General features: G+C 38.7%; 1 protein-coding gene across 2 annotated transcripts; it reads left to right on the forward strand.

Moving 5' to 3' along the window:
- Positions 1–1,903: 1,903 nt before the first annotated feature.
- Positions 1,904–27,132, forward strand: LOC111575652 (uncharacterized). Of its 2 annotated transcripts, none has more exons than XM_055009423.1 (14): positions 1,904–2,043; positions 6,301–6,420; positions 7,643–7,762; positions 9,300–9,362; positions 9,613–9,726; positions 10,730–10,843; positions 12,108–12,274; positions 15,073–15,730; positions 18,764–18,906; positions 20,106–20,166; positions 21,349–21,557; positions 21,661–21,847; positions 24,365–24,460; positions 26,983–27,132. In XM_055009423.1, the coding sequence occupies exons 2-14, from the start codon at positions 6,415–6,417 to the stop codon at positions 27,130–27,132; spliced, it is 2,088 nt and encodes a 695-aa protein (XP_054865398.1). In that variant the 5' UTR covers positions 1,904–2,043; positions 6,301–6,414. The 2 variants fall into 2 exon arrangements, with proteins under 2 accessions (XP_054865398.1, XP_023136683.2); XM_023280915.3 differs by lacking the exon at positions 1,904–2,043 and adding an exon at positions 5,296–5,550.
- Positions 27,133–27,145: the final 13 nt, after the last annotated feature.

Consider the following 27,145-nt stretch of genomic DNA (forward strand, 5'->3'; position numbering starts at 1 on the left):
TTTTTTCCCCAAAAATTCCCAAGTGCTGTGAAACAGATCAAGGAATTTTTAACACAGCTTTTCCAAACACCCTAGTTGTATTTTAGATGCTTGCATTGTTTTACTTTTCTCAAAAAACTAAATTATTCAACAAAAACCAAAAACTACCATGGTCAAAATTAGAAAGTGTGTTGAAAAGATTCATTTATCTCAATAGTCAAGTCATTTTCTGGCACCAACAAGCTGATGATAGTCTGGCTCTGTTGGCTCACGATGGTTTTATTTTTCATTTTCCATTTGAAAAAAATGTTGACCATGTACAGTAATTTGTAAACTTGCATCAAGTTTATGAATAAAGAATTTTAAGATTATTGTGGTTTCCCTGGCTGTTATTGAAGTAACTGGATAGCAAAATAGTTTTATTAATATTACTGATGTCTTTAGTGTTAGTCAGGGTTGCTGATATATTTAATTTATTATACTTTAGATTTTATGATATAATAAATATTAAGTCATTTTGTTTATTGCTGATACAGCTTTCATTCTTATTTGTTGCTCTGGATGAAAGAATCCAGAGCAACAAACAACAAGAAAGCAGCCTGGAAGATGAAAGAAGTATCTGCAATTTAACTGTAATTTCACCTATTGTATACAATTTGTGTAAAATGTAGACTTCACTGCAAAGAACCGTGTAATTTGGTACAAACTACATGGAAAATGCGAATTTCTTTAAAGTGAATGGTCAGTTTAACCATAATCAAAATATAATTTGTTATTGTAGAGGATTTTCTTTGTTCACTAACCTCTAGCGTGAGTAGAATTGTGAGAAAACTGGTTTTAAATTGTTCCTATTGACATACTGTTCTAATTGTAAATTCTAAATTACTATTTTAAAGTCCTGCTTTCAAAAAGTAAATGATTGGAAATATTACCCTCAAATTTACAATGAAATTGAAATATTGCAGTTGTGATGACCTCACCAGCCTGCGTTAATGTAACTAAATATTAAAATGTATCTGGAAACGGTACAAAATAAGTCTGTCACTTAAGTTTTCCTCAAACAAATCTATTTGCATTTTTTAAAAAAAAGTTTAAATATTCATTCCACAAAGCAGAATTACTATTTTCAGAGAAATCCAACTCTATTATAGAGCTGAAAATGTTTCCAATTAAATATAATCTGCATATTAACTCTTGTACAAGGACCTTAGCTGCACCTAATTACAGCACAATATTTTCCTGTTACATTACAGCAGGGATTGTCAACATTTTTCAGGCTATGTCCCTTTCATTCCATGCATTAAATTGTGTTTCCAATTCTGCTGGATATTGTGATCTGATTGTTTAATTTTCAGCTACATCGTTTGTTTAAAAAAAAAAAACAAATATGAATATACGAAATATATGAAGACAGATGAGATAAACGTTTTAGATAAGTATCAACTCAAACAAAAAAGTGCTTTCTATTCTAAAACTGTAATGTACTGTATTTAAAATTTAATAATAAGTTTACATGCAAGTTAAAGTGTCAAATGTAGCATAATTGATGGCTACACCACCTTGAGAGCTGATCCCATCAAATATTAGAAGCTCAGCAGGTTGTGGCTGGTTAGCGCTTGGATGGGAAACTATGAGCAAAAACTAGGTGCCTGTGTTGTCACGGGCCGGTGGCGGACCAGAAGGAGGGCGCACAGAGCAGGCCGAGTCAGGTCGAATTAATATCAATTTATTTCACAATACGGGGAGGGAGGGGGGAAGGCAGGCTCCGGGGGTCCGGCGATCCAGAGAGCGCGCATCTGCCGCGGCTGGCAGGCAGCGGAGAGCGGCGGCGATCAGGGGGAAGAGCCAGAGGCAGAGGGGGTAGCCAGTCCTCTTCGGGAGGCGAGGGGTTGCTCCAGCGGTCCGGGGTGCCAGTCTTCTCGGGAGGCGGGTCGGCGTTTGGCCCAACAGAACCGGGCAGGTAGCAGGCGGATTGACCAGCAGGCGGCTGGTCCAATCAGAGCTGTAGCAGGATCCTGACAGAGCGGTCAGCGGAACTGCAAGCGGAGCAGACAGAGATATTAGGTGAGCCTGAATCAAAGAGATACGAAATATACAGAGCCTAGAAGTACTAACTGCGTGAGCTGCGTTTACGATCTGCCAGGGAGTGGGAGGAGAAACCAGTCTTTTATGGAGAGGCTGATGAGGCAGGTGTCTGACCCGCAGCTGTCTCGGATCCTGCAAATTCAATTCAGTTCAATTCAATTTTATTTATATAGCGCCAATTACAGTCAAATTGTCTCGAGACGCTTTACAGAACCCATATGCCTGACCCCCAGAGCAAGCCAAAAGGCGACAGTGGCAAGGAAAACACCCTTTTAACAGGGAAAAAAACCTCGAGCAGAACCCGGCTCTAATGTGGGGGGACCCATCTGCCTGCTGGCCGGGTGGGTTGAGAGGGACAGAAGAGGTAGAGAGGTAGAGATAGAGGGATACAGATAGAGGGGTAGAGATAGAGAGGTGGGGGGGTGGGACACAAGGACCATAAAACACAGCCACACATCTGAAGCATCCAGCATCCAGCTCTGGGACCAGGGACACTCGGAGAAAGGACACAGAAAGAAACAGAGTGAATGTAATGCAATAATGGTATATATAGTAAATACATAGGTAGTTAGAGAAGGGCTCAGTGCATCCAGAGAGGTTCCCCAGCAGCCTAGGCCTATAGCAGCATAACTAGGGGCAAACTAAAGGGACGTCAAGAGGGGAAGTCAGTTGTGCAAATGAAAACACCAGCTCACCCCGTCAGGGTCACCCAGTCAGCCCTAACTATAAGCTTTGTCGAAAAGGAAGGTTTTAAGCCTGGTCTTAAAAATAGAGAGGGTGTCCGCCTCCCGAACCCAAACTGGGAGCTGGTTCCACAGGAGAGGTGCCTGATAACTGAAGGCTCTGCCTCCCATTCTACTTTTAGAGATTCTAGGAACAACAAGTAAGCCTGCAGTCTGAGAGCGAAGAGTTCTGCTAGGGTAATATGGTACTATCAGGTCTTTAAGATATGATGGACATTTGTTATTAAGAGCTTTATATGTCAGAAGAAGGATTTTGAATTCTATTCTAGATTTAACAGGGAGCCAATGAAGAGAAACCAGTATAGGAGAAATATGATCTCTCTTGCTAACTCCCGTCAGTACTCTGGCTGCAGCGTTTTGGATCAGCTGTAGATGTTTCAGAGAGCTATTGGGACAACCTGATAATAAGGAATTACAGTAGTCAAGCCTAGAAGTAACAAATGCATGGACTAGTTTTTCTGCATCACTCTGAGACAGGATGTTCCTGATTTTCACAATATTTCTCAGGTGGAAAAAGGAAGTCCTACAGATTTCTTTTATGTGCGAGTTAAAGGACATGTCCTGGTCAAAGATAACACCGAGGTTCCTCACAGTAGTACTGGAGGCCAATGTAATGCCATCCAGAGTAACTATATGCTTTGAAAGCAATTCTCTAAGATGTTTGGGGCCAAATACAATGACTTCAGTCTTGTCTGAATTTAGTAGTAAGAAATTATAGGTCATCCAGGTCTTTATGTCCTTAAGACAATCTTGCAGTCTAGCTAGCTGATTAGTTTCATTTGGCTTCATAGATAAATACAATTGAGTGTCGTCAGCATAACAATGGAAATTAATACAGTGCTTCCTAATAATGTTGCCTAAGGGAAGCATGTATAATGTGAACAGTATTGGTCCTAAGACAGAACCCTGAGGAACTCCATGATTAACCCTAGTATGCTCAGAAGAGTCATTGTTGACATGCACAAACTGGAACCTGTCTGATAAGTAGGATTTAAACCAGTCCAGTGCTGTCCCTTTAATGCCAATAGAATGTTCTAGTCGCTGTAATAAAAGTTTGTGGTCGATTGTATCGAATGCTGCACTAAGGTCCAACAGAATAAGTATAGAGACCAGTCCATTATCTGACGCTATGAGAAGGTCATTAGTAACTTTCACCAGAGCTGTTTCTGTGCTATGATGCACTCTGAAGCCTGACTGAAACTCTTCAAACAGGCTATTCCTTTGTAAATGTTCATATAATTGATTTGCAACTGTTCTTTCCAGAATTTTAGAGAGAAATGGGAGGTTGGAAATTGGTCTATAGTTGGCTAAAACATCTGGATCTAGAGTGGGCTTTTTAAGTAAAGGTTTGATTACAGCAACCTTAAAAGCCTGTGGTACATAACCTGTTACTAGAGAGAGATTAATCAGATCTAACATTGAGGAATTAATTAAAGGTAAAGCCTCCTTGAACAGTCTAGTTGGGATAGGATCTAAAAGACATGTTGATGGTTTGGATGTAGAAACTATTGAAATGAGTTCAGAGAGATGTATGGGGGTGAAAAATTCTAAATATCCATCTGGTCTTACAGCCAATTCTAAAGTATCTGTAATCGATGATACATCTGTGACATTTGCAGGAAGGGCCAGATTAATTTTTTCTCTAATCGTAATAATTTTATTTGTTAAGAAGCTCATGAAGTTGTTACTGCTCAAAGCTAAAGGAATACAAGTTTCAACAGAGCTCTGACTCTTTGTCAGCCTGGCTACAGTCTTGCACTTAGTAAATGAGATGCAGCCGCGGAGGAGTGGTGCCAGAGGAAGAGTGAGTGGGGAGGAGAGAGAGGGTAGGAGGGGAACAGAAGGAGAGGGAGAAAGGAAAGGAGGATCAGGGGGGGACAGGTGCTGAGCCAGAGGGGGGAGCTCTGACATGTGTGAGTGGTTTGTGGTCTTTAGTACAGCCATGCTTCAATAAGATTTTAACAGGCAAAACGCTCTTAAAATACACCAGAATGCAGGAAATGGGATCAATAATTTTCAAAATTTTCTGGGAGAGGGCCCCTAGACCCCCCGTCAGCATCCAGCACAAACCAAATCTCACTCTAAGGTCTGGTCACCAGTTGGCAGCCCTGAATGAAGACATCAGAAATGTTTATAATGTTAAACAATTGAAGGATTCACAATCAGTACTCATTTTGTGACTGTCGTCCATCATGGAGAGAAATACTGCTACTTCCTTTGGCATCCAACTCAGCAGACGAACAAACCATAGGGTCCTGGAGTTCTGAGAGTGCGGCCTCTGTGTCCGCAGGCTCCATCATTCATTCACATGATCTACAGATGGACCTCCGATTTATGATTCATGTTGGCAGTAATGGCTCTCGGTGAAGGCAATCGGACGTCACTTAAATCAATGCTGATTCAGTGTATAGGCTAATTGATGAAAAACGATGCTGGACTCCATATTTTTCTCTGGACGCCTCCCTCTCATCAGTGATGACACATCACAGCCGCTGGGTGTGGTGGAAAACAATAACAGGAAACTTAAGCAACCAGGTGTCAGATGACCTATTCTCACCTGCCCTGCCGATGTCCTGCCATCTCTCTCTCCGAGTGTTCAGTGAGTCTATCTGTGGGTGTCGGAATGGGCAGCGGAGCATCCGTCAGCGAAGAACTGCGGCCGGAGAGGCTGGAGGTCGAGGACGCTCAACCTGGAGCCAGCCGAGCCTCCACACCTGCGGAATGGAGCCAGGACGCCCTGCAGGTGGAACAACTGTTCAGCTCAGGAAACATCATTTAGTTGAATTCTATGATGGGATACAATGTCTAGACTGAAGGACAGACCAAGACTATTTTTTTTTTGTTCTAGAAACGTTCTACTAAAGTTCTAGTCATGTTTTCAGCAGGAAGTAGAGTTAGTTGCCAAGGTGTTAAAAATAGGGTAGTTGTATCCTTCTCAGAGTTATTCTACCTTTATGAAGATAAGACTATTCTAGTTTAGTCTTAGGTAACTTCTAACATTATAAGAACACAACCTGCAAGCAAACAAGAACATTCCTAAACAAGCATTCAAAAAATGTTTTCAAGATTGATGCCTCAGATGACAGAATGTTTTTATGAAACATTGGTGTAACGTTCACAGGAGAACATTTTACTTGCAGTAGGCTACTCTGACGATGTTTTGCGAGTTGCTAAGGTAACACATTATAGAACATTCTTCCATTAAGCATGCCCAGAATGCTACATAATAGCTAAGGATGAACTTTTTCAATGCAGCATTAGGAAAATGCTTGAAGAGGAACTTTTTAAGAATGTCTTTAGAGAACTTCAGCCTGCCTTGAAGATGCACAACACTGAAATGGATCATTGCAAATGATAAATATCCTTAAAACATTCTTTGAACATAAGATTAAAAGTTTAAAACATTATTAAAACTTGTAGGTAATGTTAATGATGATGTGGGAACATTCCCTGCTTAGCTGGGAACTTCAAACATAGTTTCTGTATGTTCCAGGCAGATGTGAAGACAACCAAACCTGACAATCACACTGTGGACATTCTGTCTGTGAAGAGTGAGGAGAGCAACGTAAATCAACAACAAACTCTGCAACTAAACCTGATTCCAGCCATGAATGTGAGCAGCTTTTTTTCATATCAGTAACCTACCTGTCCTGGTATCCATTACATGACTGGTTATATCACCATCTACAACTTTCAGTTAGGTAACCTGATTCATCCAACTCGTTATATCGGTGTTGTGTTAATAGAAGACTACAATGTCTGTTGACAGAAATTTTAAATTCTGTTTGAAATGTGTATTTAAATGATATTTTAAACAGATTTTTGTATTTGCTGTCCACTCTTACTGAAACATACGATGAAATATATCACTGTACAAAAGGTTAAGTCACTCCAAGTTGAGTATGTTTTCAAAAGAATGACATAAATAGGCAATGGTTTTATTTAACTTCATGCCAAGTGCATTTAAGAGGAAAAAAACTAAATTGAATCAATATATAGAGTGATTACCCTCTACCTTTGAAAGAGACTCAGAGCCTCCTGGATAAACTTGCACACAGTCAGGCTGCTTTGCAAGAAAGTTGTTCAGCATCTTGGAGAATGTGACTAAATTCTTCTCTGGATTTAGTCTGTCTCACTGTTCTCTGTCTCTTCATGTAATCTGAGACAGACTCAATGATGTAGAGACCAGGGCTCTGTTGGTAACTACTGTGCATCTGTTGCAGGACTCTTTGTTCTTCTTGTGGCTCAACACAGTTCTTTATTATTCTGGTTGGACGCTGGAACTAGCTGAATTTTGGCACAATACTGTATATTAATAATGTATAAAACAACACTCTTAAACAAAGATCGGTACATTTCTGAATAACTAAAAGTTAATTTGAGATTTATTCTTCATTTGTTCTGTGGCACCGACTCAACATGTGTGTTACCTATATTTTGATAAACAAAGTCAATTTTCAATTAAGGATTGCAGATTGAAATGAGGCACAAAAGATATGAACAGTGCAGTAAATAGCATTTAAGGCCTATCTCTATTTTGTAGGTGATCCATCTAAATAACGCGCTAATATATCAGTTTATAACCCCATAATGGCTGAAGTATAAAAGCTTTGTTTATTATTTTGTACTTCTCATCCTCCAGAAACTGGGATATTGCTCAGTTATCATTGCATTTTAGGTCCATGACAAAAGCTTTGTATATAACTTTTCCCTTACTCTGGGATAGTTATACGTACAGTGGAGATTGTGAACAGTGGTTGGTTACAGTGGTAAAAATGTCAGACATTAGTTGTACATTTTCTCTAACCTGATTATGCTGCAAATGATGTTGGCAGGAAACTGTGTCAGAGGGTGAGGAAGTGTCTCTGGATTTTGAGAGTTTCCTCCACAACAACGGGACACTCTACAGCTGCTTCAGCCACCATGGGAACAGAGTTTATGTTGATGAGTCCCAGGTAGGAAACACTGACCTAAACACAAGTATTACAAATAACAATGCATTACAGATTGCTGAATTTAAAGCATTAAGTGCAAAGCCACCTCGGTTCTGTTTAACCATTTATTTTTACATTCCCCATAGTATTATCAAAAATGTCTGAAAAATGTCATGGAAAAAATGATTAGATCACCCTTGTTTTCTTCAATTTCTTGTTCATTTTAATGCCTGCTACTAATAAAGGTATATTACACGAAGAATACAATGAACACGACAAAAAAAAATGCAGCTGATTACATAATACTTTATGTCATATTTGAGATGCTTACGCTTAATTGTGTTCCCAGGGTATATAAGAGGCCATTTCATGTCATAAGCAGCACTGCACATGCAAAGGCCTGGAGTGGTTTTCTGCTTACATTCAAGCTGTAGCACAACTCAGAAGGTGTCAGCTCTCATATGATGCCTAAAACAAAAGAATTATGTGAAGCCACAAAGGCAGCCATCTTGGCCCTGCTGGAAATTGGCATAAGTGAGTGACAGGTAGCGAAAAACCTGAAGATCTCCAAGACAGCCGTTCATTACACCAAGAAAAAACAAGCCAAACATGGTACTACCAAATTGCTAGCTGGTCACAGCAGGAAACATCTTTCTACCTCATGAGATGACTGTGCACTCGTCTGTTCCTGTGTCAGGAATTGTCGTCAGACTTCCAGGGACCTTAAAAATGAGTGGCCAATGTCGAGAAACGTGACTTGTTCGATGAGGACAGTTTAAAACCAGCGTCTTGAAGCTGGCCTGAAGTCACACAGGGCGCAGAAGAAGCCCTTCATCAACGAAAGGCAGAGGAAAGGCTGGTTACTCTTTGCTGGGATCACAAGGATTGAACTGTTGATGATTGGGTTATGGTTCTCTTCAGTGATGAATCCAATTTTCATTTGATGCCCAGTCCAGCCAACTTACTGGTTTGGAGGAAGTGTGCAGAAGCCTACAAACCAGACTGTCTTGCCCCTACAGTAAAACATACAACAGTAGATTCAGATTCAGAAAACTTTATTTGTCCCCAGGGGGCAATTAAAAACATACATACCCTGTAATAAAACAATACAATCTGTACAAAATACTTACCAAAATTGTTATCCCCTTATTTCATATTTTCAGATCTTCTTCAGTACCAGCATATATGTACTGATACAGCCTGTACTGGTACACCAAAGATTACACTGTAATGGTGTAATTGCACTTCATTTTGTAGGCTGTAATCTAAAGTATTAATGATTCACAAACAGAAAAATCTATCATTTTTGCGTCATAAATGCTCTAAATAAAAGTCTCCAAATTCATATTCTGTACAAAATTTAGATCACAACATGAAGCAACTTTAGGAACCAAAAGGAAAGAGAAAATTAGGAAATGTAATTTGCGTCATTTATAGCTTGTTGACTGGTTGAGGTAGCTGATGGTCAAAGCTCACCTCTATCTTTGTCTCGACATTTTATGCGTATAATCTGGTTTATTTCACACATGTGACATCTTGTTCTTGCTCTGTCTTCCAGAACCTACAACTTTTTCCAAAAGAGTGGTACAATCAGGGACGCTTCATCACCACCAACAATGAGGTATGTGTGTTGGTAATTAGTTTCAGAAATTTAAAAAAAAACTTTGAAGAACCACAAAATCCAGGACCCCTCACTTGCCCTCTTTTTTTTCTCATAAATCATATCAAGATGTTAAAAATTTGTTTGATAATAATTTATCAGGAAATCTTGTTTAAGAAGAGGGAGATTTGTCAGCAGTGTTGGGCAGAGCACACTGCTGGGTAAAAAATTTAATAGCTTTTGAAAAAAATAAATCTTTTTTCTTATTTAGGGCTCTAGTCAGCTTCAAACTTTGGCCATCAGCCAGTCAGCAGTCAGGGAGGATGACCGAACTGGCAGCATCTACATCCAAGGCAAAGGAACAGTCATGACCTACATGTTTGAGGTAAGATAAGAGTAAGGACAGACAAAACAAAGACAAACTGAAATTGTGATGCAGTAGCGGTTGCAGCTCTAAATTGTACCAAATTAAATGGCTGTCCACACAGCAGTTTTGAGACATTTTACTTTGAACCACAAATGTCTGCCTGCTGGTGCGTCTCTACAAACTTTCAGCCATTTCATCTTGTAGATGCAGAGATAAGTGAAAACTGACCCATTGCTGTTGCTGTAAGAAAACCAAGGCATCCCCAAAGTCTGTACAGTTCATTTTATGAAGACCATACCATGTCAGGAATATTACTGCAATCCATGCAATACACGTATTTTTGTCTGGATTAAAATGGTGTACTGACCCTCAGACATAGACATGGCTCTGTAGAGTCTTGCTAGCAGGGTTAACAAAAGGTTATGCCAAAGTTACAGCTTGAGCTACCATGTGTAGAATTATATGACTGCAAATTCTGGCACCTCAGTAGCCATGTACCATCCATCCATTATCTATACACCATTTAATCCTCACTAGGTTCATGGGGGGCTGGAATCTATCTCAGCTGACATAGGGTGAAGACAGAGGACACCTGCACAGGTCACCAGTCTGTCACAGGGCTACATATAGCGACAAACACTCAAATCACACTCACTCACACTCACACCTACGGACAATTTAGAGTTATCAATTAACCTCTGTCTTTGGAGTGTGGGAGGAAGCCGGAGAACCTGGAGAAAACCCACACATGCACAGGGAGAGCATGCAAACTCCATGCAGAAAGATCCCAGGAAGGCGGGGACACAAACTGGGGATCTTCTAGCTGCCAGATGACGGTACTAGCCACTGAGCCACTGTGCAGCCCAGTCATGTAGCAAAAGAGGCTAAACTGTTTTAATTCTATGGTTTGTCTTCAGTGGTTTCCATCGCGCTACATTTGTTTTTAGTTCAGTTTGCTTTATTTGAAAGATTTAAGTTCTTCCTCTGCTCTGCTCCTCCACTACATTATGATGTTTTCCAGGAAAGGGTGAATACCTGCAGGTTCTGGGACCCTCAGTCAGGCGTCTGGCTGCTACTGCCACTGCAGTGGGAGATGGATGTCGAGTTTGTCAAAGTTCGAGTTCAGCGAGTCATGGTGAGGAAGACTATGACACAGCTCTTTTTGATAACACTTTATTGAAATTGTGAAAGGTAGCAACACTTTCCTTTATAAATAAAATCAAATTGGTTGTATATGTCAGTATCTTAAAAACAGACTGCAGTCACTGATTAAAGCATCATTTAATTCTGAAAAACAATGTCTTCACACCTAAATAAGTGACAGTTGCAAATAGAAAACAATGTCAAGAACTCCTGCACACCTTCATTCGAAGATGAAGGTCAGATAAACATTGTAGTCCAATGTGCAGTATGTTTTAGCAATGCAATTCAATTTTAATTCAATTGAGTTTAATTTATATAGTGCCAATTACAGGTCAAATTGTCTCAAGACGCTTTACAGAACCCATATGCCTGAACCCCCAGAGCAAGCCCTAAGGCGACAGTGGCAAGAAAAACACCCTTTTAACAGGGAAGAAAACTCGAGCAGAACCCGGCTCTTTAGGTGGAGGGACCCATCTGCCTGCTGGCTGGCAAAAGTTACAGTTACAGTTAGCAGTAACCAGAATAGTGTGCAAGAGTTCTTCTCATTCTTTTCAAACAATATCAAATCAAAATTACTTCCAATTGAGTAAGATAATTTCAAAAAATGCCATTCCACTTTGCCTAATTTCTGAAACAGTCCATCATGCACAGTCACACAGCAACAGCTGCTCAGAGCACTTGCATGAAACAGTGACAAAACACTGGGATAATTGTGCACACTTTCATCCATCCATCCATCCATTCATTATCTATACACCACTTTATCCTCATTAGGGTCGCGGGGGAGCTGGAGTCTATCCCAGCTGGCTTGGGTCGAAGGCAGGGGACACCCTGGACAGGCCGCCAGGCTACATATACAAACAGTCACACTCACAGTCCCACCTCTGGGCAATTTAGAATCACCAGTCAACCTCAGTATATTTTTGGACTGTTGGAGGAAGCTGTAGTACCCAGAAAAAACCCATGCATGCACAGGGAGAACATGCAAACTCCATGCAGAAAGATCCCGGGAAACACAGGATGTGAACTGGGGATCTTCTCGCTGCAAGGCAAAAGTGCTATCTACCAAGCCACTGTGCAGCCCTGTGCGCAATTTCAGAAACTGTTAAATAATCCGAGAACTGCTTCATTTACTGATTTATAAGAAATGTATTTGATGAATTGTGTGAATGTAAACCAGCGGGGAAGAAACACACTGCAAGTGTAGTAAGTTTTCTTGAGAAAACTAGAGAGCATTCAGATTTTTTGTGTTGCAGTTCGCCCTGCCAGGCCTGGTGGACCAGAAGGAGATCACAGCAGCTCTCAGACAGTGCAACTACGACCCTGAAGAAGTCATCTCTGTGTACCTCACCATGTTTGGAGAAATCCTCCTGCAAGCCTCTCCAAGTGGAGATCAAAGCTACACTGACCTCAACTCCTTCAGGTCAGCAAATATTATCAGAACTAAATACATGACAATAAACGACACATGAAAACCAACTTTATTGTTCTTACAGCTTACAACAGAAATCAATGCACCCCTGTGCAATATAAACTAAGTGTCAGCTGATTCAAAATGGTATCTTACACTAATTGCGTAACTTCTAAATTTACCAGTAGGGTATTATTTCCCATGTAAAATGAAAAACTCATGGGGCCCACAGTAGGTACTTAATGCAGATAAAGTCAGTACACGTTTCATTATTGAGATTCAAGTCTTTTATTTTTTAACTAGTTCACAGGTTCATCTTTATTAATATAGACAATTTTTAAGCTACTCTTTGCTGAAGTTGTGTTGCTGTACCTTTCTGTTTAAAATACCATCAAGGCGTTAAATTAGATTCAGGTCAGTACACATACCTTGTAAGGTCATAATCTTCACTTTTTTCCTCCATAGAAACTCTTGTGTGATTTTGGCAGTGTGCCTTGGGTTGTTATCATGCTGGAATATTCCTGGTTTGTCAAACTTCTGCATACTGGGAGTCATCTTGTCAGACAGTATTTTGACGTATCCACAAGCAGTCATGGTGTCATCAATAAATGTTATCTACTGAACAATTTTTGGACTCATGCAACCGCACATCATCACACTTTTACCTCTGTGGTTCACTGTCAGAACTAGGCATTCACTGACCAGATTCGTGCCAAACATGTTGGGGCCATTTCCTAATGCCAGCTCCTCAACAGCTTTAGAACTTTGAGAAATAATTTAATCTTGCTGTTTTGTAGCAATGAGCAAGCAATGTTCTTTTTTCTTGGATGCTGTCCATAGAGGTCAGTGTTTTGCACGATCCTTCAAACTGTCTGAGCTTTCACAGAAATTCAGATGTCCACTGATGAACTCAATACTGAATCTGAAATAACTGCAGCCTGTTTTTAAAGCTAGATTAGGAAAGTAGAGCACTGTGATTATGGCTCGTTCTATACCTCCTAATTACTGCTTTAACTGCATTTTGAAAGATTTTTAGTTGGTCACACCAATCTTCCTGTGTTATCCATCTTTGTTAATTGTCACTTTCATTTTTTAAAAAAAATCTTCTGGCAAGTTTTTTCCATGTAGACCCAAAATGCAGACATAGAGAGAGAAGCAGCCGATAAGTTCAAAACTGAGAAAGTTCTGGTGTTCACATGTCGGTTTATAACCATGCAAATGCAATCAGGCTAATTGGAAATCAGAGATATGTTCAATTTTGCTTCAGAGATTGTAGTTTTCTAACTTGTGTGTCAGAGATCACAAGTGTATTTTCTTTTGCACTGAGTTTCTACTCTGAGGCTTATATTTATATGATGATTGACGTACGTTTGTCTGTCTGTCTGTTTGTCTGTCTGACTATTTGCAACATTACTCAAACATGGACTAACGGATTTGGTTAAAATTTTCAGGGAAGGTCAGAAATGACACAAGGACCAAGTGATTAAATTTTGACAGTGATGAGGCTTATAGTCTGGATCCACAGATTTGTTAAATATTTCTGTATCATTGCGAGATAGCAGCACTGCGTCATTGTAACTATGACTACAAGTGAACACTATGTTAGCTTCCTGCTGATGATCACATGATCGCGATCTTACTACAAAATTGAACACTGCGGACTTATCGGGACTTATCCATCGGAAATGATACAACTGAGCAGCCTTGGCGAAGTACTGCTCTCTCTGAGTGCTTTTCTTGATTCAATATGGTCTTGTAAGGTTTTTGTTTTTAATTCTTCATAAGATGAAATACTCTATTGTTCCACTGAATTAATAATGCAATTTTGGAGAGGTTGAATCATTTAAAAAAATATATTACTCACGGGCTTACTCACTTTTGTTGCAGAGTATAGATCTTTACCACTAGAGGACAGAAAATGAGTGTTTTGTGAGTGCCAATGGATTAACTTTAGCTTTTAATTTTTACACCATATTCAATTTGCAGCTGTGCTTTGATCTCAAAGTTTCCATCTGTATGTTAGCATATATTATTGTGCTGGATGGTATGGGTAATATGTGTAGAATATTTGGAGTTGTTGGCTACTGCTGGCACTGTTTCATTTCTCATGCTGCCAACTTTATCTTGACAGAATCAAGCTAAAGTTTGACCTTATACACACACATTTTTCTGGCTCTGTCATATGTGTCAAACCATTTGCCTCTATAAGAGCCAAACCTGCTAACACAATCTGGGAAAACTGGTATTCGGGGCTGACTTAGTGTACTGTTCATTTCATCTTAACTGGTTAATTATGATTGATATATCCATCCAGTCTATGTAATTTTCAGTCCACACTGAAGCCATGGTAGTATATGCTAGAGTCAGATATGTAAATGTACATTTATTAGTTGTTATTTCTATGAGTTGACTTCCTATAACTTGTTCAGATGAATCATTTTCATCCACTACTGGTGCTAATTTTGAGGCCAATTTTCTTTCTTTGTAAAGAAAGAAAATTCTTTACCAAGTTTTCTAAGTTATGTCTCACTTCCAAAGTTCTTACTGGCTCCAATGCTTTTCTAGTCGTGGAAACAGTCACATCAACATTGTATCAGTGAAAAAAGTCAATAGGGCAATGATTTAGAGGAATGAGCAATTTGCGTGTAACTTAGTTAGGTGTTTGGTATTGTTCATCGTATACTTATTCTTTTATGGTGCATTGCAACGCTTGTCACCCGTCATGAGCTGCATATGTGAAAGCAACATGATCTTCAAGCAAGAGTGACTCCATTGAATTAATCACCGTATGCCTTACATTTACCCAACAGAGCCCTTCTGGATAGGGACCGTGTCATCGAAGATATGAGGCACAAGCTCCAGACTAAAGAGAAGGAGGTGGAAAATCTCTTCCAGAGGAACAGTTACCTGACAGGGGAGGTCCGTTACCTGACTGACGTTGTCCAGCACTTGAACCAGAAGCTGGCTGAGCTGGAGGCTGATCAGCAAGAGGCACGAGAGAAAATCCGAACCCTCCTGAATCGCCGAACTCCGGCTGTCCCACCAGACAAAACCATCCCTAAGCCTGCTGTGGACCCCAGCCAACTCTGCAAGGTGAGCCGGCTGACTCGAGAACTCAACATCTCAAACAAGCAGCTTCGATCAACTGCTCACCAAGCTCTGGCTGACATTAAGAATCAACTGGGGCAGTTTTATGACACAGTTGGGAAGCTGGCCCAAGTAGAACAGGAGGCAACAAAGGAGACGGAGGAACTGCGATGCCTTTACAGGAAGGAGGTGGTGGAGAGGAAGAGCCTATACAACAAGCTATTGGAGCTGCAGGGAAACATTCGGGTGTTCTGCCGCTGCAGGAAGAGCTTGGCCTCCAGCTGTCTGGAGAAAACTGATGACCAGGAAGTGGTAGTCATCCAGAAAGGAAACAGAAAGAAGTTCCAGTTTGACAAAGTGTACTCTCCCAGCAGTACACAGGTAATGGTTTACTTGGACTACTTCAGCTCTTCTAAACACACAAACTCATGTTGTGCAGAAAACCATTTTTAAACACCTCTGTTTTTATTTTTATATATATATATATATATATATATATATATATATATATATATATATATATATATATATATATATATATATATATATATATATATATTTCAAATATTTCAGTTTTTAAGTAAATGCCATGTGAAAATGAGGAGTCTTACCCGACTTCCCAATAGTTCATTAAAATATTCAAAAACACACAATCAAAAAACAAACAAAACTGTATGACATGGAAAAATAAGAAGTGTTTTATTAGATATGAGAACCTTGTCTCAAAATTTCGGCTTTAGTGTCTCAGTCTCCTCATGTTGAATCCTTCTGCTTTTGTCGATGCCTCATGGAGGAGCTTTTCTTTGATGTGAGGTTGATATCGGTCGTTAAAGTATCAATATCAACCTCACATCTCAACAACAATTTAATTTATTTCTTTTACATTTTGGCATTTTACTTTTCCTCAGGATGAAATGAAATAACATTGCCAATCCTCTGCCTTTTTATGTAGCACCATCACACTGTTTTTTGTGTTAATTAGCAGACAAACTAAACTGAGATCATCATTAAAACTGAAAAACATTACAAAACGCTAGCATTAATGTATGTTTCTGTTTTTATTTGAAACTAGTTTTATTTCTTTTATACCAACAAAAGTGCTACGTCCCCGAGAGCTAGGGGGTGAAGGGAGTAACAAATACACATTTGTGCAACGGGAGTGAGCAGTTGTGACAGCCGAACAATGTCAGAAGCTGGTGGAGAGCATGTAAAGATGCATGGCTGCAGTCCTCAAAAACAAGGGTTATGCAATCAAGTGCCAACTCCTGTGTGTATCATGTGACTAAAACAGACAGAAAAGAAAACACTGAATGCCTAAAAGCATTGTTTTTGGCAGTACAATGCTGTAGCTATTGATGTAAGAACTTAAGTGATTTTGGTTATTACCAAGAAAACCACGGAAAGTGGTGAGATATCAGCTCTTAAATCAAACTCTTATGAGCTGTTTTTGTTGTTGTCATTATATTTGTCCAAACAAATATGCCTTTAGTTGTAACAGGCATTAAAATGAACAACAAATTGAAGAAAACAAGGGTGGTCTAATAATGTTTTCCATGACTGTATAATAATAATAAAAAAAATGGTAAAGAGGAAGGAAAACTGATCATGTAGCAACAAATTATTTATAATACATAACAAAACCAAAATTCAACTCAAAATGAGCTTCTTAAAAGCAAAGCCGATCCAGAGTCAAAGTACCACACTCTTGGCTTTTAGTAGAACATGAGACACCAACACTGCACACTGTCAACAATGATCAGGCTGGCTCAGTTTTTAACTATCACTGCTGATTGTAAGGAGCCACAGGTGCACCTGGAAACTCCCGCCGGGCGTAACCTGCAAACAGGGAAAAAGAGAAAAAAAAAACCCCACAACCTAACTTACCTACTCACAAACACGCCACAGAACTTAACAAAAGGCACTTTGTCTTCACTGCTATGCAATGACTGCTATGGATTTTGGGCACTTCTGCATTTGAGAGATTGTTTAGAGAGGTTATTTAGATTTGCACCAACACTGGAAACAGGGGTATTCTACTTTGTTTGCTTGTATTAATGTGTCTAAGCTAATTGCCAGAAAGCTTACAGTTAAATGTAATTCTGTATAATGGTAAATACCACCATTGTGTTAATTTGCTTTTATGAAAGGCCAGCTATTGATGTTAATGAGCTTTGAGTCTTAACAAGCTGTGTGCCTTACAGGCGTCTGGGCTGTGTCTAGATCTGAGTCTTAACAAGCTTTAACCTTCCATACATTAAAGCTGAATGGTATTTAATTCATTTGTATACTGCCACATAAAGTGACATGATGTCTCTTTCTCAACATCAACCCTTGATCATTTTAAATGGTTGAAGACATGTTTGAACATCACATCTAGCAGTACAGATTGCTGACAAATTGAGAGAAACATAATAAAGAGTCTAGTGAGACGTTGGACCACCGCATGCTACCAGAACAGCTTTACTACACCTTGGCATTGATAAGTTTTTTGAGTTCTACTAGAATAAGGGACAACCATTCTTCCAAATAATATTCCCTCATTTGGTTTTTCATGATAGTGGTGGAGAGCGCTGTCTGACAAGTATATCCATAATCTCTCATAGGTGTCCAACTGGTTTGAGGTCTGGAGAATGTGAGGGCCATAGTATATGATTTATATAATTTTCATACTCATAAAACACAACTTATGGATGGGTGTATTGTCATCCTGGAACAGAGCACTCCCATCAGGATAGAAAAGTTTCATCAATGGCTAAAGGTGATCACTCAGCACAACTTTGTATTGATTTGCAGTGATCCTTCCTTCAAATGAAACAAAAGGATACAAACCATGTTAGCAAATAACAACATAAGAGACAGACAGGACTCCACTAACTATAGAGGTCAAAAGTCCAGATCTGCACTCCACAACTCTGTAATTCACAGTCCTTGGTTTGTGCACTACTCAACTTTAACTTGTAAACTTTGTGACTGGAGCTTCTCTCATTAATTCCCAACTAATGAATTATCTTTCAAAGCTACTTAGATCTGTTCCTCTTCCCATCTTAATACAAAAGTCATAATCAACTGTGCCTACTCAGCATTTTTTTTTTTACATGCCTCAGAGCATGATTGGATGTTATTAGCTTTATCATACCACGCAGTGCATCTGCATGGAAGCATATGCTTTTGTTATTTCTCCACTCATTTATTCAGATTTTTCCTTTATTTTGTCACCTGTCTCTACACTACCGGTCAAAAATTTGCACATATTTTCTCATTCATTTGAATGACAACACACTTGTCATTCATTTGAATGAGAAAGTGTGTGCAAACTTTTGACTGGTAGTGTATATCAGTGTTCTTCTTCTCATTGTGTGTTAGATTTTTGAAAATCCTTTTGATTATTTCCCTTTTTCTTCTCCCTATCTGCAGGAGGATGTGTTTACTGGAACTCTACCAGTTATAACGTCCTGTGTGGATGGCTATAATGTCTGTATACTGGCCTATGGACAAACTGGCTCAGGCAAGACATACACCATGATGGGCAGCAAGGAAAACCCTGGAGTCAACATCAGGTCAGTTTTATATTTTTAAAAATGTTCATGGCTCAGAACTGATATCTGAGAGTGGCCATTTATACTGAGGTGGAGTTATCTGTCAATATTAGGAGTAAATGGATGACCTTGCAAGTAAAATAGATAATAATGAGACTAATGAAAAGCAAAAAAATACATATATCAGTTTGCCAAAATCAAGAGTTAAGGGTTTATTCTAAAAATAAAAAAATTACATGATCACAGAAAGACCAAGGAGTTCTTGTGGCTGAGCAGATGTCCAGGACAAAAACCAAGCCATGAGAATGGGGACTGACTTAGGGTGAAGGCAAGGTTCACCCTGAACAGGTCATCAGTCTATCACAGGGCTACATAGAGACAAATAATCATACTCACATTCACACCTATGGACAATTTAGAGTTACCAATCATTAACCTCAGTATGTTTTTGGACTGTGAGAGGATGAGAACTAACACAGTCACAGAGAGAACATGCAAACTCCACACAGAAAGATCCCAAGCCGGGAAACAAGCAAATCCAGGATCTTGTAGCTGTGAGGCGACTGAGCCAACCACCATATCACCCTGCCACCCACCAGGATACATGCATACTTCATACTTCATACAGTTGTCCATCCAACCAAATTGAGGTCAGGAAAGTGACAAAGAACCCAACGGTTGTTCTGACAGAACTTTAGAAGTCACTGCCTTTGCTTTGTTGTTGTGGTTTATTTAGTGTTGATGAATGGGAAAATGGCCAGTTATCAAATTATTTGTGCAAAATACTTTTGGAGGGGAGTGTATATGCTAATAACTTTTCAAGCTTCAAACTCAGTGCAGATTTAGTATCATTACAGTAGTATTTAAATATTCTACAATCCAGTCAATCCAGAAAGCCTAAAGCTTCTCTTGACTAACACCCCTCTGCAGTTGCTTATCTACCTGCCTGGGACATGAATTGCTGTCATGGGCAAAATGGGACGCAGTATGTCTCATTATGTAACATGTCACCTGACAACTGTTCATCAATACATGATTAGGAGAAGCAACAGTTCAGCAGTGACAATAGAGGATCAGTTTACAGGTAGGTCAAATTTCCTGTCAACGAGGAGATTAACAACAGTAAAAGAAAACTTGGCTCAACACAGTCTCCTGTTACCCCCAGTCTGCTAACAGTGAGAGATACTACAGGCTGGCAGTAATGTGTTTGTTTTTATCAGGTCGATACGAGAGCTGCTACACATTTGTGCAGGAAAAGAGAAGGTGTCCTACACTCTGAAGGTATGACTGTTGACTTAGTCATAAATAAGTTTTATGACAGCTGACTGTAAAAACCATGAGATCCAAATCATCTGTGGTGAAATTTGACCAACTTTGGCAGAAAACTCATAGCTCACCCAAATCTGAACTTTTCTCTCAGGCCAGTCAAATTAACGATAATGATAAACCAAGCCCCAGCAAGCAGTTTGTTGTTGTTTCTTTTTTTTGTTTGCTTTTGGCGCTCCAATGAAAAATACTAGTTACTACTAGTTTAAATTTGCCAAAACTGTGATAGTTTTTACATACAAAAGACACATGACTCACCTACAATGCACCATAACCCTAACTCTCTATTGATGGAATGCAAAGAACTGCCCCTAACATGCTAAACGGCAAAACTATACCTCTCTAGAGAACATAAAATGATTCCTGAAGAATATTTGCAGTACATTCTTTGGTCTGATGAGACCACTATAAATTGTTTGGCTTAGATGAGGTCCAGCATGTTTGGTATGAACCTGGCCAGGACTGGTCCTTACAGTGCAGCACAAAGGTGAGAGTGTGTTCATATAATATAGGGCTGCAAACAGAGATTGAAAAGTCTGTGACTCAAAAATAAAGGTAGACATATAAAGTTGTGAAAAAATAAAATATTTGAATTTCCACCACTGTGTGTGTGTGTGTGTCTGTGTGTGTGTGTGCGTACCCTCATTTTTGAAAGAAAAGTATTTTCTTCAATGAAGATAACATTAAATGAATCAGAAATACAGTCTAGACATTGTTAATGTGGTAAATGACTATTCTAGCTGGAAACAGCTGATTTTTAATGGAATATCTCCATAGGGGTACAGAGGAACATTTCCAGCAACCATCACTCCTGTGTTCTAATGCTACATTGTGTTAGCTAATCGTGTTGAAAGGGTAACTGATAATTGGAAAACCCTTGTGCAATTATGTTAGCACATGAAAAAAAGTGTGTTTTCATGTAAAACGTGAAATTGTCTGCGTGGCCCCAACCTTTTGATCGGTAGTGTATATAACTGCTTAACCAATATGTTATCTGGCAGTTTAACGGCTACAGTTTTTACTTTGTGCAACTTTTACATGTCTTACTTTGCAACTTAAAGTAGAAAAATATGATTCATTTCTATGGACTGAATATAACCACAACCCAAAAATTTACTTAAATGCACTGTTTTTCAGATTTCCATGCTAGAGATTTATAACGACACTTTGAATGACCTGTTGACCAAAAGTCCCAGTGCTTCGCTGGATATCAGAGTCCAGGGGAAAGCAGTGTCTGTCCCAGGACTGACTCAAGTCCAAGTCCAGACTGAGACTGACATTCTCAGTGTCATGGAGATGGGAGAAAAGAACAGAAAGATTGCCTCCACCAAAATGAATATACAGAGGTTTTGCAGATCTGTTTCTAATTAACATGTTTTGAATAATTAATCCAAAATGAATGTTTTCTTGTTGATCATTTGTTGTTACTCTACTTACTGTCTTTCCCAGCTCTCGCTCTCACCTGATGGTGGCACTGGAGGTAGAGGGCTCAGATGAGGTGTCTGGACTGACGTCTCGAGGTACATTGACATTATGTGACCTCGCTGGATCTGAACGGATCTCCAAGACAGAAGCTGAAGGTCAGAGGCTGGTGGAGGCGGCTGCCATAAATAAATCCTTGACAGCACTGGGACAGGTACAAGGACACAGTGACACTCATCCACAGGGACTCACTTGCTCTGGTGGTTGTGGTTTCCCACCCTGATCCATTTTAAGACTAAACATTTGTGTTTTTGAGCATTTTCTACACATGTAATACAGGCAGCCCTCAAGTCAAGCTTTAGAACACTAGGCCTGCTGGTGGAGCAATTACAAAGTTTTAGATTTTGTCCCCATTTCAGTCAATCTACATAAAGTGTGTAAATGTCTGGTTTCACGTGGTGGGTTTCCTGTCAGTTCGACTTAAATAACTAAGCTGCATCATTTCTTCACATGGACAAAGCTAGAAAAGTGCTCAAAATGTTTGTCTATTTGTTGCATAGTCTCCAGTATCATGCAAAATGGCAAAAATTCACTATTTCCAGCTTTTCAGATTCACAGGATTTGTTGCTCTTGAAGTCTGTGTATCATCCATTCAGTTATTTTAATGCAATCTGGAAAAACAAAAAATGCATTAGGACTTTGCTTTGTGTAGGCATTACACATGTATTCTATCTTAATTTCTTCAAATAGGTAATCTTATAAACAACTTTTCCTGAACTAACTGACTTTTCCTTTCTTATTTTTCTTTCTGTGTATGCATGCTCAGAAAGTATATGCTGCTTGCAGGAGTGTGCAGAGGCACGAAATAGAATATTATTAGACATTTCAAGAACTTTCATCATTGTTCCTCTGACTCATTCCTAGTATAGATTCTTCAGATGTGATTTTTGCCACCATAACTCATTTCACAGCTTTGAGAAAACCTCTATAAATATACATCAAAATGTGCCAGTCAATTAAAAATGGTGTGCTATGACTTTTGGTAGCAATTTGTCGTAAGGTTTTCACAAAATTCTCCCAAAATCTCCATTGAAATTAATGGAAAGTCAGCTGGACAACTGCAGAAACCCATCTATTTTATTTTTGGAACACTGGCATATTTTGGAGTAGAAACGCCATTGAAAGTGTAAACAGGTCACAAGGCTTGGATGTTATCTGTCTAAATCTATGCTTTGCTATCTTTCACAGTTTTTAAGTAGTTGCAGTTTAAGTTTTATGCATTTTTGGAAAATTCCAATTTGTCATTCAGTTAAATTTTGACCAGATTTTTCTTAGTTTTTAAGTGCAGTTAACTTTGTTTTCTTCTCACAATTTGTAGTCTACAGGAACAATTAATACATAAAAATTAGTTCTGGGTAACGACTAAAATTTTTAATTGTAATTAATCACATGCTTCTCTGTGATTAATTGCATTGTTATGCGGAAAATGAAATAATGAATTTAAAAGTAGTGTACTCTGCACTTTTTCTATATGAAAAAACATGCAGTCACATTTGGTTTGCAAACACTTCAAACAAATCAAGTGCTTTTTTAACAGCAGTAGCAGTTAAAACATTTCTTGTAAGTCTCGGCCTAAACATTAATGTAATCAAATCAAATCAAATCAAATCAAAAATATTTGGCATGGCAAGGGCATTAACGTTTTATCTGGTTTGTTATAGAAAAACAAGTTACTCTCAGAGTCCAGAGCCACAACCGTAACATTATAAGAGGAACCTTCCCAGCAACAGCAAGTTAACATTTATAAATCTGTATTCTTATTTTTCTCTGAACAGGAACAAGCAGAAACATTTTTCTTTTCTCAGGGAGCAGCAGACACTATGTTCAGTAGCAGCTGTCCCTGTTAGAGTGAGGTGAAGTGGGTGAGCACAAAAAAAGTACGCAGCTGGGACTTACTGTGCAGAAGACTTTTGTCTGTGAAGTCCATGTACTTCTTTTTTTTGGCCTTGAGTTTAAAAGCACAGACATATTTCACACAATTGTAAATGAAAATCACATTAAAATACAAAAAACTCCATCAAAACGGAAAGAAATAATTTAGAATATGTTTTTTTTGTGATTTTCAATGACAAATTCTTTTTTCCAATGACAACCTATACTGTCTCTGTTTTAGCCCCATACTAGTGTGGATCTGCTGTCTATGGCTTTGGAAATAAAAAGCTGATATGCAGTGTTTTGAAAGAAAAAAAACCAATAAATTAGTTGCTGTACTCAATAAGGTCTACAGGTATTACGTTACTAATGAAGCTTCTCTGTCCTGTTTTTATTTTCTTACAATGACTTTATTTTCAAGAATAGCTTAACTCTCTGTGGTTATTTTTTTTTTTTTTTACTTTCTTAGAAAAAACTTGTTATCCAGACTGACCAAACTTATGATACTTATGATTCTCTCTTTTTAGCATCATTAGGAATTTATATAATTGAGCTTGTACTGTTCTTCAGACAGACCAAAATCCACTTTTTGTTGTTTTTATCTGCAGTTTTCTGACATTATTTTTAGACAATACAATAAAGTGACTTTGCATGTAATTTTTTCTTATTTCAACACAGGATGTAAATCAAAAATTCTACAAGGGAATCACGTCAGTTTTACGCAATGATCTGTTGAGATTTTCAGTTATAGTGAATAGGTGTTCTATGATGTCAAAGACTACTGTTGTTTCTCCAACAGGTGTTTGGAGCTCTGAAATGTAATGCTCTCCACATCCCATTCAGGAACTCTAAACTCACCCACCTCCTGCAGCCCTGCCTCAGCGGAGACGCCAAGGTAAACTGACACAGTGCTCAGTTGGGTTTCTTTTGCCACAGAGGAACTTTCCTAAGCGGGACTGTGCTGCTTGAAAGAAGAAACAACATTTTCCTTCTTGTGGAAAATGTAAAACTTCAGTTCATTAGCAATAAAATGCACCTTGCTTCAATTCACTACACTCAAGGGTTTGGTAGCTGCAACCCTACCTGTTCTATATGAACAACCAGTGTTGGCTGACATTTCTAAGTCAGTTACTGTTAAAAAAAAAAAAATGTGTGACTTGTCAGAATACAACATAGCAGTCGTCATACTGAGTTACTGTTTTCCTGTGTTGGTGTTAACTATTTCAGATTTGAGGTGTGTCTTCCAGTATGTAAGTCCTATATTGTCAAACCAGCTTTCATCTAAAGGAAATGTGTAAAGGGATTAGATTAAGAAGGATTAATGGGTGGTGGTGCACTATTTGACAGTTTGGCACATTTAGCATATATGCGCAAAGGTGAGTAGTGGAGACATGCTCCATTCATGTTGCACTGATTGAATGCTTAACCCCCAAGCAGTTTTGAAAGGTACCATAATTTATTTTGGCAATTTTTTAAAAAGATGTAGAATAAAGTGGTTTTGTTTAAATATCTCAGTTTTAAGCCTACAATTGAATACATTTTCCAACAGGGCCATAAATCACACATACAAGACCATAAGACAGTTGAAAATTCAATGATTCTTTTTATATTTTCTGGCTGATATAGTATCATTTTGAAGGTTTTTAAAACATAAAATGACTTTTAAACCCATCTGCAGGTTTTAGGATTCCATTCCATTGTGACAACCTGTAATAATCAAATTTTACTGAATTAACTTACTAATTACATTATTTGTAAGTTGAACAGTAGGATATGTTCTCTTATTTAAAAAAAAAAATAAAAACCAAATATTTTTGAAGGACTAGGTTGAAAATACAGACCCTGAAGAAGAAACTGTACAACAAAAGCAAATACACCTGTGATCACTGAAACCCAGTTGAGAACATCTGCAATATCCAATTAGCCTGACCACATGGACATGCTTATAAAATGTGCTGTCCACCAGACCTTTCTCAACTTTGGACTAATTAAGTACTATGTACATCTAGGCATCATGGCTCCACATGGAAAAGAATTCCAAGTGGAACTAACAAATGATGAAAAAGTATGCAGGAAGATCCGTGACCAACTAAAACTCAAAACAGTTGCAGTAGTAATGAGGTATAGAATGAGCCACAGTTCCAATAATCAGAGCTGCAGCGATTGTCCTCCTAAAAGGACGCCACAGACAGATCTATCGGATTGATACCAGACTATCAATCCAGCCCTGAAAAACAAACAGAGAAGTGCTTCAGACTTGACAGTTCAGATTGTAAAGGACATTGCATGACAACCTCTATGGACGGTTTTCCAAGAAGAAAACTTTTGCCTGCTTTTCATACAAAATTGCAAGATTAAACTTTGCCAAAGGATGAAGGACGAAAAGAAGCCTAATGAATACTGGGAGCACATTCTTTGTTCTGCTCAGATGGGGTTCAGCATGTTTGTCATGAACCTTGCCAGGACTACCACAACAAATTCAGTCTCATCTGTGATGCATAAGGGTGAGAGTCTGATAAGATAGGGTTGCAGAGATAGTATGTACATATAGCATCATAAATGCCTGTAAATATACCAAAACATTGATGGACAAGATGACTCCCAGTCTGCAGAGGCTTGGCAGACCAGGATTATTCCAGCATGATGACAATCCAAAGCACACTGCCACAATCACACAAGTTTCTTAGGAAGAAAAAAGAAAAAGCTATGACCTAATGAAGTGTGTCACTTCACTTGAATCCAAAAGAATACCTTTGGTGTATTTTAAAGAGAAAGGTAGAGCAAGACAATCCCCTTCACAATGAGCAGCTGAAAAAAAAAATCTGCAAATAAAGGCAGAACATCTCTGCAGAAATGTGTTAACCTCATTGACAAGGAGGATTGACTGCTTTTGTGTAGAGTAGAAACCAGCAGTTTAGATTTACTATATTAAAAATACAAGCACCCTATCATTCAAATTAGAAGTAATGCAATTACTGAGAGGTGATAAAAGGTGGAATATTTAACAGGTGTACACTATAGAGCTTACTGTAATAGTGTTACATTATTTTTATCAACTTTACATCTAGTTTCACACTTCTATACTCCTTCTCTCCTGTGAGATCTTTGCATTTATGCTGTTTTATATCCTGTACATATGGTGGTACAGTTGTTTATAAAGTTATTGTCCATGACAGACACATTTGAAATACCGCTTTTGATGCTTAAAAGTTCTGTAATGTTTTGTTTGAAGATATGAATGCACATCTGTATGAATGAATTTATTACCTTCAGGTCGCTAAATCTATACCTTATCATTTTTCATTTATACTCATCACATGCAAAATCATGTGTACAGTGTTTGATAAAAAACATGCAGCAAAAGTAATCACGTATGTTTTGTTCAGAACTGCATTGTGTCTTCCTGTTTCTTTGCAGTGCTGTGTGTTTGTGAACGTGAGTCCTGACGTCAAGGATGTGGTGGAAACTCTAAGCACGCTACAGTTTGGTACCACCATTCGGCAGGTTTCGCTTGGCAAAACGACACAAAACATTGTACCTGCTAAAACCAATAAGACTGTCAAGTAGAACTGAAGCTCAA

This window comes from Amphiprion ocellaris, chromosome 3 (genome assembly GCF_022539595.1).
Source record: "Amphiprion ocellaris isolate individual 3 ecotype Okinawa chromosome 3, ASM2253959v1, whole genome shotgun sequence".
NCBI lineage: Eukaryota > Metazoa > Chordata > Actinopteri > Pomacentridae > Amphiprion > Amphiprion ocellaris.

Excerpts from the sequence above, each read along its gene's own strand:
- LOC111575652 (XM_023280915.3), top strand. The coding sequence starts at position 5,350 with ATGACCTATTCTCACCTGCCCTGCCGATGTCCTGCCATCTCTCTCTCC. Across the intron at positions 21,558-21,660 it reads ACCAAAATGAATATACAGAG|CTCTCGCTCTCACCTGATGG; the intron begins GTTTTGCAGATC and ends TGTCTTTCCCAG. Across the intron at positions 21,848-24,364 it reads CCTTGACAGCACTGGGACAG|GTGTTTGGAGCTCTGAAATG; the intron begins GTACAAGGACAC and ends TTTCTCCAACAG.